At 31.4% G+C, this 12914-nt stretch overlaps 1 protein-coding gene across 10 annotated transcripts in view; it reads left to right on the top strand.

Moving 5' to 3' along the window:
* The window catches only part of LOC143249085 (NBAS subunit of NRZ tethering complex-like), a 230774-nt gene that overhangs the window by 186845 nt on the left and 31015 nt on the right, over window positions 1-12914 (top strand). For 9 of the 10 annotated variants that reach the window (XR_013027511.1, XM_076498317.1, XM_076498318.1 and 6 more), the window contains 3 exons: window positions 4471-4569; window positions 6819-6932; window positions 9036-9115. Coding sequence is in view for 8 of the 10 variants with exons in the window: in XM_076498317.1 (XP_076354432.1) it covers window positions 4471-4569; window positions 6819-6932; window positions 9036-9115 (293 nt within the window). In the remaining 2 variants the exon portion in view is untranslated. The remainder of the gene's footprint in view (window positions 1-4470; window positions 4570-6818; window positions 6933-9035; window positions 9116-12914) is intronic. The other variant, XR_013027512.1, reaches the window with a different exon arrangement.

The raw sequence follows: 12914 nt of genomic DNA, 5'->3' as shown, positions 1-12914 counted from the left end.
TCTCAGTCACCAGAGTGGCACCCATTCTCCATCTCTTTGTATTCATATTTTACATCTTTTTTTATCTGTCCATGTGCCCAAGACTCAGATCATTGTGTGTCATGTTTTATGTGATTTTGTTCTTGTTGTGGATCAGATTCCTTTCGAGACATCATTTACCCAATGGAGTGGTCTTTTGATCCTTTTGTTTTCCAGTGACTTTGACTTCAGTGGGGTACTCCTCACAATAAGACTTTTGCTCTGTTCCTTAAACACACAAACTGCTTTGGTTTTGACTTCCAGTTCCTTGTTTTCTTACTCTGACTAATGATGTTTTCAGCCAGGTTTGGTCCTACTCATTTGTTTATCCTCCCATTCTTCTTCTCTGGGTTAGTTCATTGATTTTTGACACTCTATGTTCAGTTCTTCTGAGAGCTCTTTCTTGGTTGTCTCAGCTGTGGTTTTCATGGCTTCTCCAGTTCCACGTTCCTTCTCCATTACCATTTTTTCTGTGTCCATCCCTTCTTTGTCACTCTCAGTAATGGGTGTTTAACCCAAACCCTCCTATCCTCTCTTTTCACATCTGGTTTTCTTCTGGTCATTGATGAAGTGATCCTGCTTTTCCTAACATTTAGGCTTTTTTCTGTCTTGTTTCATTCATGGAAGTTTTTCAATGTAAATGAAATTTTGCTATCATTGGTTTATGGGTTCAGGGTTTTCCCTTAATTAACTCACTGCTGATAATCGCGTAGCTTTCTTCTCTTTTTTTTTTTTTCATTCAGTAAGTCCTTGGTCTCAGATTTTCAAGTGGTCCTGTCCTACATATTTCATTTTTCCTGATTTCACAGGTATTTACTTCTTCTACACTTTATTTATGAATAGGCTCCTTCCAGATTTGTCATCTGCCTTGAGAGGCTACCCTTGTATATGGGGATATTAATGTGGTCATATGTTGCCTTACTTTGCTTACTTTCAAACCACTCTTCCAGTGCTTCTTGTAACAAGTTCTTATGTTTTCCTTCCTTCTCCTATTCATCTGTGGACATTAGTGGTTTTTATCCTTCAAGATATCTTTTTCTTTCTCTGAACTATTTTTCCTCCTTAACACTTTGCAGGTCATGAGCATAACTCCTCTGTTTAGCCTCTTTTACTTTTTTCTGTTTCACACCTTTATTTTTATCTTGATGTCCTTCTGTGATGTCCATTCCTACTACTTTTTTCGTTGGCAACTGCCTTTTTTTAATGTTCTTTCTCCTATACCTTGTTCTGTGTGTCTTCTCACCCAGTTCAACACCTTACCATTTCATTTTCATTGTCCTTTGGAGATACATCATTGATCGAGCATGGGGACTACCCATGATACATTATTCTCTCACTGTTTGCATCAGATCATGGTTTTCTTCCTTTTTGGGTTATCACCGTTTTCCACCTGTAGCCATTCTAGAATATCAGAATTCAATGAGACTTTGACTGAATAATTTTTTTTTCATATTTTTCCTTTTCAGAGGCTCTTTCTCTTTCTTAATGCTCATTTTTTGGATCCTACTATGTGGCAAGTGGTGCCTGACCAGGTATTCTTTAACTATTCATATCTGCACTGTCAGTTTATGTTGACTTCCATATTATGATTTTATGGCCATGCAATGCACACTGCAGAGGAGGGGTGTTCCTCATGATAGAATTGCTTCATAAGACTGTACCCACTCATGAACTACATGTGTAAAGCAGAAGGGGATAGCTGCCCATCCTTGCCATGCCTCATATTGAATAGATCAATACAGTCTGCTTCTTAAAATATGGTTTTGTGGTCATCCATTGCATTGTCTCAGGTGTTATCAGTTCTCTTGACTCTCCATTGCATTTTACATGCCATTTTCTTCTAGTGGAGTTTTAAAGTTCTTATCATTTTTCAGTTCCAAGCTGTTGAAATGGTGGACCATGGAGGCATCCTCATGAATGACTTAAAGAAATACAAAGAATTATAAAACCATTCAGTTGAGAGTAAGTTGGTGATGTTCTGCTGATGCAATATGACATGATATCCTTCAATATGAAACATAAAAGCAAATAGGAGTGAGACATCACTCTATGTGGATGTTGGTTCCCAGTGGCCAGGTTTTGGATTTAGAAAAAAGTCAATCAACCTAAGTTCTCAAACACGTATCATAGAAGTCTGTATTCCTCCGTCATTTATATTCAATCAATGTTGTGTCCCAGTGGGAGTAATTGTGGCTTGTTATGTTTCTTTCCCTTATGCTATTCCTTGGTGTTTGTTATTAATGCACTTGGTGTGGTTCTTGTCATTTTACATCACACAGATATCTTTTCAATGCTGGATGTAAGGTTCTGGGATCAATCAGTTTCTCACATTGTTATCATGTGTCCTCTTCCTGGGTCAGGGTAAATATAAGATTCTCTCTGGTTTCATGAACTTAAGGTGAAAACAGCATGATCTTTCCTTACCCCACTGGATGGTTGGATTTTGGATTGTAGTTGACTTACCTACAGTATGATCCTCATTCTAACTCTGCTTTGATGGTTCCAGAGGCATGGTGTTTGAATATAATTGACTTGCTGTATTTGATCTGTCATGCTGTAGCCACTCTACACCTAAGGGCACATTCACTTCATTTTACCAACTTTGATAGTTTCAGGGATTGAGTTTCATAAATATTTCAGGGTTTTTAATCACATTTTGCTATAGTTCTCTCCAATTTAGATGTGTTTTTCTGTTTTCTGCCTATATAAGCAACATATTTCTACAATGAGTGAAGAGTTTACATGGTTCAAAAGTAGTGAAGTTCTGCACATCAGACCTTAGAATCTGACTCATTTTATGGAATGTTCTTAGGATGCTTCTTTACTTCCCTTGCACTGGTTCCTTCACCTATTGAGTCTGGTATTCTAGCTATTTATATGAGTGGAGGTAATGTACCATATCAGAAGTTATAATTTTCCTATACTATAGACGTGTTTCCAGTAAGTACTTACATTCTCTCACCCTTCCTTCCCACTGAAAATAAAAGTTTTTTCCCACTTTGAGAATAAAGAATGTTCTTGGTCATCACAAAAGATGCTAGCTTGTTACAATTTTTAAAAGAAAATAGAGCTTTCAGACAACATGAAAGATAGAACTTTCATAGATAGATGGTGCTTCCATCTTTTGCCAAAACTGAAATTGATAGTTTGGTAGAATTGAATAGGGAGAGTCGCATGCATCATTAGAATATGTTGCACTCTTATTGATGAAGGGTTAACACAGGATGATTTTGCACACAAGGCACATTAGAATAGGTCAGTTTCAATGTAGGATAAATGGAAGGCTTGTAGCACATGGAAAACTTTTATTTGCCTCTAGAGGGCAACACTGAATGAGAATAGCTATTTATGTTATACGAGGTAAGTACCTATTGGAAATACATTTTCAATGTAAGAAAGTTATAATTATGAATTTTTGGTTATTCATTTTTGTTGTTGTTCAAAGAATTATCTTTGAAAGGATGTTTATTCTTTCTTTATGAATTATATAGAAATTACAAGTCGAAAGTCATGTTGAATTTTTGAGAGACCTTTCTCTTACTCTCTCTTGGGATAATATATTACAAATGTTTTTGTGAAGATAAAAACCACTTGGTTCATTAATTTACTTTATATTATGCTTTACTAAATCTCTCTTTTTTTCATTAATGAAGTCATTTTAAAATAGATTTGATTTGGTATTCTGCCTTATGTTTTCCTATTAAAAGTACTTTTACTACTCTTAAAAAAAAACTCAGTATTTTTGCTTTCTTCTTTTTCTTTCCTAAAAGTGCAAAATGATATAAATTTCTGATATGTGGATAATCGTTATTGCAAAATGTTTTATTGTTCTTTTTCTCAACAGTTAAAAGTACTAAACTTTATTGGTTTAGACACAAGGTAATTTTCACATTTGTTGAACAAAATACTTTTGAAAATAAATTTAGTTAATTCACACCTTTGTCATAACATCTTTGTTAAGCTCTTTCCAAATTATTCATTATAAAATAATTTTTATATGTAATTTTTAACTGGACTAGCAAGAAAAGTGTTTTTTTTTTAACCATGTGGAAAATTATTTGTGCTAGATGATATACCAGTGAAGATGCTTTAAATCTTATGATTATCTTAAAGTAAGTAATAACTTATAAAGATGTGTTACACTTTCAAAATGATTTATTAGATAACTTCTCAGAAAAGTGGACAGTTTGAAAAATTCTGTTATGTTTTAATGTGTAAAATTAACCTCTTCTTTGAATTAAGTGGTTTTGATATATACTGTTTCAATACAAATAAAGATTCTAAAGCATTTCATTAATGATGTTTGTTTTGTTTTAGTATCTTAAGTATATCTTTTGTATTCTTTTGTTATTGTACACTCTATGCAATCTCTATTACCAAATGTTAGCTTTTACAACTGAAACCTAACATCAATAATTATTACAAAATTTAAGTTTTCTTTTAATTCCACAGGATGGAAAATTCCTTACATCTAGTAATATCTTCAGAATCTGGAGTATAAAATACTTCTTTGAAAGCTGTCAGCGAAATAAAACAAAACCCAAAACTTTGGTAAGTAGTTTAAAATAAACTATAAATTTATTGTTGTAAATGCTAGGTCTTAAGTGGACTTTAAAGGAAAGCATCAGAGATTCTCTTGTATGCATACTTTTAGTGGAGAAACATCAACAGTAGATAGATTCTGTCACATTATGTACACTTAGTTTTAGTTGTTAATGCAACAGTAGAGAGATTCTGTCATACTATGTACACTTAGTTTCATTTGTTAATGTTATTAGAGATGTTAATTTGTTTTAAATATAAAAGTAAGTGTATATATATATATATATAATATATTATAACCACAAATTTTTAAGCCACAAACAAAACACAATAAAATTAAACAAAATATGCTACATATTTTTTTTTTTTAAATCCTAGAGTACAAACTATCAGCTCATCCCTTAAGTAATGCCTGATTTTGGGTTCAGAAAAAGAGAAAGAATTTGAAATGCTTTTAGTGTTAGTTTAACAATAATATATATTCCATTATTATTAATAACTTCCTGCCAATGATTCACAAGCTTCTAAATGCCACTTCTGTAAAATTCTTGGGGTTTGGAGGAAAAGAATGCAGAGAGGGTAGTTTTGACATCTTCATGTGTTCCAAGCTCTTTTCCATCAAGATAGTTCTGCAAGCTTTGAAATAGATGATAATCAGATAGGGCAAGGTCTGGAAAATAAGGAAGGTGTGCAAGTTTTTCCCAGTCTAGCTCTTCGATTTTTGCAGATGTGATCCTTGCTGTATTATCCTGGTGCATTATCCTGGTGTAACACAACACCTTTATGATTGATCAAAGTAGGCTTCTTTTCTTTCAGTGCAACATTCAAGCACTCTAACTGTTTACAACAAAAGTCTGATGTATTCTTTAGCAACTCAAAGTGGATCACACCAACAATATCCCACCAAATGCTTAACAAGACTTTCCTAGGATGGAGGTCCATTTTGGGCTGTGCTTTAGGCAGTTTACCTGCACTGAGCCATTGTCTGCAGCACTTAACATGTTTATAATATATCCATTTTTCATCTCCAATCACTAACCTGGGTGTCCTCTCTTTCTCTAAGGTTGGCTTTTGTCAAATCATGGGTGACCCATTTTCCAAGTTTTGGCACCTTTCAAAGCTGTTGCAGATGATGGTGAACTGTTGAATGGGTTGAATTAAGCTTCTGTGCTAGTTCTTCAACTGTTACAGCACAATCTCCATCAAGTTGAACCAGCAGCAAGTCATGATTAAATTCAACAGAACAATCTGAATGTGACACATCACTTAAGTTGTAGTAAGCTGATCTGAACTTCTGAAACCACATTTAACATTTTCTTTCATTAAGAGACTCTGCACCGTAAACACCTTGAATGTTTTGTGTAGTTTCTGCTGCACTATTGCCTTTTTTAATCTCATAAAACAATATATGCCTAATGTGCTCCTCAAAGACATCCATCTTCATAAGGGTTTATTTAATTAATGATCTGAAAAAGTGGAGTTGGGTTAGTTTCTTTTATTTGTCTGAACATTTTTATACACATCCTACTACATATTTTAGTCATTAAAGCCTCCTACAAAGAGAGAAATGATGATGCACTTTCTATATTAAATTTTGGGAATTACTTTTGGGATGACCTGATACAACTTGGGATTATAAAATATATCCTAAGTTTAGGAGGTGACTGTGGAAGTAGGACCCACATTATTGTGGAAGTGCACCATCTATCAGTCTTAACCTCCAATTTACCAGTGTCACATTAGAAGATTAGAAATTTAGAAATTAGGAGAGCAAGATGTGGGTGCTCAAGCCTACAACATCCCACATCTCTATCACCCTTCACTGTTTGCAGACAGTTGTGGGAAGGTGACTCCTTTCCCAAGTTAAAATAATTTCTAAATTTCTAATCTTCTTATATGAGACCAACAAGTTGGAAGTTAAAGCAGATAGACAGTTTATCTCCTCCCCACTGCAATATGGGTCCTACTTCTTCAGTCATCTCCAAAACGTAGGCTACATTTTATAATCCCACACTGTAGCTTGTACCCAAGGATCTTTTTTAAAATATGCAGGATATTTTGTTTAATTTTAATGTGTTTTGTTTATTTGTTTATAACTTAAAATTTATGTTTATAAATTAATCAGAGGTTGGGATTTGCTTTTTTTAATGCAGTCTTTCTTCATGGTTTTGTTTACTTATTTGGCTTTAATTATTTAATTTCACAAAAATCTTTATATATATATATAGTTATCAAATGTAGTGTTTCCTTTTTTATAGTCTCAGTGGATCAGTCATTTCTCTTCATGTGAGGAGTTTTACAAGAGGCTAACCCCTGAAGATTATCTAGAATGTATAAATGTAGTAACATTCAGTAAAACAGCACTTAAAATGGTAAATTTTTTATTTGTTTAATTAGATGTATTGAAATTCTTGAATTGTTAAAAGTTAAGTGACTTTAATGACTAGAATAGTCTGCATATGTTTTACATGAAGACTGTTCTTTCCTTATACAACTTAGTATAAAGGGAAGGCAAGGATTAATTGAATGAAACTGTATTCATTTTTAAATGTTAATAGAAAAGTATATATTGAGAAGTAAAATATGAATGTTTAAGTTCTCCTTCACTGCAACTTCTGTAATTAAGTATTTAGAAGCCAGTGTTTTTGACAAACTTTCAAATTGTTTTGCATATATATATAAATACTTTATTTTTTATTCTGGCTGAAAATATTAGCAATGGTTGTATGTATAAAAATGTAATGTATTTTTTGTTGTGATATTCATTTAATTTTTTAAGATTCTCAGAATAGTGAAATTTAAAAGACAACAACAATAAATTGTGTTTAAACAGATAATACACATTCTATTAGAGGTTAAGTATATCTAGCCTATTAAGTATGGACTCATAATAAAAAACATAAATGTTGCAGTAGAAGTAAACACAAAAAACAATCTCCAATGGTAAGTTGCATATAGGACTATGCAGCTGTTGAGATTTTGTAGATCTTTAAAAAATGAAAACAGTGTATTTATTTAAAGGTTAAAAAAAGTTAAAAGTTTGTTCTAAGCAGTTAACAGTCAAGTTTTTGCATGATCTTTTTTATATTTATATTTAACTCTTTCACTGACATAGCAACATAAAAATTTCATCTCTATGGCACTATCACATATATGAGACACTACAGAACCATTTAGTGTTTTAGCCTTGAAAAGTGGAATATCAAATAAAGACCCCAAAATATTTGTGTATTAATGATCAATCATATGCATATTAATTCTACTGTGACAGATCACGGGTCAAAGGCTGTTTTATCACATTTGTTGACTTACATTCAAAATTTTATTGAATTAATATCTCAAGTTTTCATATTATATAGTATTTAATTTCTTGATTAAAGAAGCAACTATATAAAAGGTCACATCTAAACATCGATTTTTGTGTGTCATGGTATGTTGAATGCAGCATTGATTCAAATTAGATGTTTGTGATGTTAAAATACAAAGTCTATAGTCTTGTAAAATTAGGAGCTCAATTTATTGATATTTAAAAGCTAGAATATAAAATAAAAACCTATACTTTCTATATGCTAAGATATCACTAGTATACTGAATCAGACACAGTAGCTCTGCTCACTTCCTTTGATTTTTGGAAACAGTCCCTTGTATACTCTCTTTTATATATATAAATATGAATAACCAACTGAAAGTTGAAAAAGTCCCACACATGGTTTTGTCAGTCATTTTAAAATATAACAGAGACTTCTTTTTTGTTGAGATAAACCTTTTTTCTGGTAAGTTGAGGCTTTAGCCTGTTCAAAATTTCATTTTTTTTTAGACCTGAATACAGCCCAGTTACTAAATGTGATAAATTATAATAGAATTCTATTGTGTGGATATAATAATTTATGATTTTTTGTTTGTTCAACTGTATATGCATGTTTGTGTGTGTGTAACATGAAAAAATTTTGTTTCACATCTTCCACGTGTGAAATTCCTTAAAGCTTAGCAACCTCGGACAAACAGCAATCAAGTATACAGATCACAAGTAGGAGAGATAATTGTTTGCTTCACTTCTTTGTTTATTGTTCTACATTTTATGAAAAATGAGTTTAAAAACTTATTTATGAATTGTAATAATATTTGTGTGTGTATATAATGTATTATAGCTGAAATATGACTGTATCTTACAAAATACTTGTCCACTAAAACACAGCCAAGACAGGTCTTTTAAGGGTTAATTTGCAAATGATTATTTTGGTTAATTCATTTCATAGATGATATGACAAGTAATAAACAAGATATAAGTAAGTAAACAAATCATATGTGTTTTTATGTGTATCTAAAAATGAATCTGATGGTGGGAGAGTTATTTATCTATAAATGTGGCAGTAAAAGAGTTAAATTTTCTGTAACAGATATTTTTCATTACTTCTAATTCAGGATAATTTTTATGTACACTATAGAGGATTTATAATAATTTTTAATGTTGTCAGTTCAGTTTTGAAACCCGTTATGAGATAACAAGAAAAGCTGAAAAATTTGTCCAAACAAAAACAGAAGAAAAAGAAGAAAGGTGATTTTATTCATATAGATATTGCTTTTTGTTTTTCTTGATTCTCTGTTGTAAATGTGGAAAAATAATGTAAAAAGAGAAGGAAAATATTTTTCTTTTTTTATAACCATTTTCTATTTAGCTTTTAACACCTAGAAACGTTAGTTATAAAACAGAAATACTGTAACTTGATTCAAGATTGTATGAGAACCTTATATAAACTTATTTATATCACCAGATTTGATATATATATATATATCAAAAGTACAAGATATATAGTAGTTGCATATATATATTTCATGTCTATAAAAAAAAGTTGTTTTTAAGTTCTGATTTGTAACATCTATATCGTGTCTTACCTGACCTTGTATATAGGAAACATGTATAAAACAAAGATATTTTTGTACTCTGGTCTACATTTTTTGATTGCTAAGCTATATAGAAAATGTGTGTTGTGAAATGATTATAAAAAAGCAGAAACAAGAAATACATTACCTTCAACTCTACATGCCATTACATGTGCACCACACAAAACAATATCACTATATAGTATATATTGTAGACAAACATAGAATGTGTACATACTATGAGCTTCGTTTGAGTTTTTATAAGTAATCATCTTTTTTTGTGCTATAGCTTGAGCACAGGACAGATATATCATTCTGCACCTGTACTGTGAAAGTAGATTTTTCTAGAGGTACTGTTGTTTTCCTCTGCAACAAATTCCAAGGAATTGGATTTATAGATCTCCACGAATCTGCGATTCTGATTATGGGCCATCATTGTTTGTCATTAGCAGTCAAAATCTAGGATTTCTGCCTTGAGTTTTTCATTACCATTTTTGCCTTTGTTTTGCTATCTCTTTCTTCACCAATTTCCAATGGAAACTTTTAATAATAACTTATATTGTTATACAGTTATTAAGGCTCACTTTAAATGTAATCTCTGAATGGGATGAAGAGGAATAATAATATTTTTTAACACCCTAGTTGAGGAAAGTTTCTTTTCTTTTAAAACTAAACACATGCCACAAATGTTTCTTTTCTTTTTGTTGTGAATTCAGTTTTTACACTATCACATTAGATTCTTTCCAGTTTATCATCCATTTTCTGATATAAAAGAACATTGTGATAATGAAGTATCATTAATTTGTAGTTTGGTGGAGATTGCATGCTGTGTATAAAGTTTAACTTTAAAATTACCACACTGTTGATCCAGAGACACATTCAGGAAAAACTTTTCATTTGAGATTTTTGCTTAAAGATGAATTAAAATAAGAAATTTTTAGTAATTTGGTCAGGATATACATAAATTGTATGCATGTGTGTATAAAATAAATACTTCTGCATATTTAGTTCAACATTCATGAGACATTTACTTGACTTTAGTTTATAGCTTTGGTAACCTCCTATTACTCCGAGGACATCTATTTGTTCAATCTAAACACATAACTGAAGTCCCTCAATGTGTTTCTGTGAAGTAATATCTAAGTGATGCCTCTGTATTTATTTGATCTTTGGTAGCACCAGTTATTCATCATCAGGTTAATTGTACTGTGACATGTTTCTCAACGTTTGCTTATGATATCGTTGTTCTGTCTATAAACATTATTGCTTTAAAAAAATATGTTTGCTTATACTGCACTTTAAGATTATTCACAGGGCGACGTGTTTCTCGAAGTGTTTCCTTCAAATGTTGTTATTATCTAAGCATCATTACTTTGAAAAATGTTTACTTGTACAGCATCTTCCTCTGTTTATTGCAGGGCATCCACATACTTAGCGATACTTTATAAGTACTATATTTTGCTGTATTTGCTTGTATGCATTACAGTATATGTGTGTGTGTACAGAAGTTTGAAATCCAAGTGATTTAATACTTGCAATATATTAAATAAATTATACTTTATAAGTGTGTATATATGTTATACCATGTGAAGAATGTGAATAAAAGGATTTAATTATGATGAACAAATTTTCATTCAAATACTAACTCATTTTATTTTGTCATGGTCACGAGTTTCTCTACATTTTATTCATCTTTTAAACAACAGAGTATTTTTCTGGTATTTCTTTCTCAAAAACACCACATCATAGTGATGTAAAACTGGTGAAACTTGTTTTTTCTTTAGAGCTTTCCTAAACTAAGTCAGTGATTTTTTGTTTGTTGATATTAATAGCATAATGCACATAGTTTATATGTCCTTTATATTTCTGGAAGGAAGTTTTTCTACTTGTACCATTTAAGATTACTAAGATACTTTATCAGATACTTTGCATTACTTTGTTTTTATCTCCTTTGGCTTTTCTTCCTTTTTATTTTATTGTTGAACTCATAAGCTGCTAGTCTTGTATTCGTGGACTGTTGAAGATATGAATTATTGGTATTTGTTTTACATGAATCTCTAAAATTTTGAATGTGTATCCTTTTGCTCTTTAGCTCGCTTTTTTGGTACCTTTTTTCTTAGAAAAATCTCTGCTTTTTATTTCTGTTGTTTTTCGTGATGACGAGAAAAATCGCTTGAAGTAAAATTGCGTCTCGAGACTGCTGGTACGGGTATTACAATAAATTAGAGAATAACATTTTGACCTTCTTAGATAATCTTTTAAGAAGGTCAAAACATTATTCTCTAATTTATTTTAATACCCATACCAGCTATCTTGAGAAACATTCTGCTGTTTTATGTCTGCACCTCTAGTGAAACGTAAAAATTTATAATATTTTAAGCTACTTCAATTTGGTGGCAACTGGGCGAAAACCAACTCAATGACAGTACAATTTGGCGACAGCAGATTGGACAACAGTAAATTATGTCAAAAGACAAGTTGTCTAAATATAACTAGTCAAAAAATCAACTTCTTGACAACAGACTGTCAACAATTGTCATGTGATGGATTGGTTATTATATTTACGTTTACTTAGATGAATGCACTTATGGTTACGTGTACCTGTATCAGATTTAGAATGTATATGAATAATTTGTTCATTTTGAATAAATAAATACAAAATACAGTGACTTGATATAAATGAAACAAGTTTGCTATGTATTGAATTTATACAGTAAAAAAGCTACAGTCTTGCCAAAAACTTGAGTTAATTATTTTGCTTTGATAGCTATAAGCACTCACCTAACCTACTATCAGCAGTACTACTGGTATATTCGAAATATTGGTATGTCAACAAGTCTGTTAGTAAGTGATAATATTGTCAGCAAATGGGTTATTGCCGATTTGGCTATCACCAAGTTGACCCTGAACTGTTACTTCATATTTAATTTTTCTGTTCTTTAATAGTTGTATACATACAGTACCATCAATATTTGTAACTCTTGTTCTTTTTTCAATACTTCTTCCTGTACTTAGTCATATACAGAAGATGACTGTGTGATGTAATTATTTGCATTACTAACACTAAAGTTACAAAGCAAAGTTTTTGTAAAATCACATGGTAAAAAAATTTGGATTCTGCTTGTGTATTACAGCCATATTGACTGATCTTAATCTGTAATTGTGTGTTTTTTTATATAATTGCATATCTGTAAGTAAATACTGATTTGTATGGGCAGTTTTATGTGCTTGACTTGTCCTTGGCATATTTCTTGAACAAGTGGTCTAATTTTGTTCAGACTTTCTTTTATGTTGGTGAACTAAATCAGTTTTATGGATGCACTTTCCTTATGGCAAAGATACTTGGACAAATTAATTTTCATGTTGGTTGGTTGTTGTAATAGCATATGTGTCTAGGTTAAATACAGATTTTTTTTGAGCTTCTGCATATTCAAGCACTTTACCACAACATCAGGTTCCATAAAGGAAAACAA

This window comes from Tachypleus tridentatus, chromosome 4 (genome assembly GCF_004210375.1).
Source record: "Tachypleus tridentatus isolate NWPU-2018 chromosome 4, ASM421037v1, whole genome shotgun sequence".
NCBI classification, from domain to species: Eukaryota; Metazoa; Arthropoda; class Merostomata; order Xiphosura; family Limulidae; genus Tachypleus; species Tachypleus tridentatus.
Note: the sequence above shows the minus strand (reverse complement) of the source record. Positions and strands in the feature narration are given on the sequence as shown.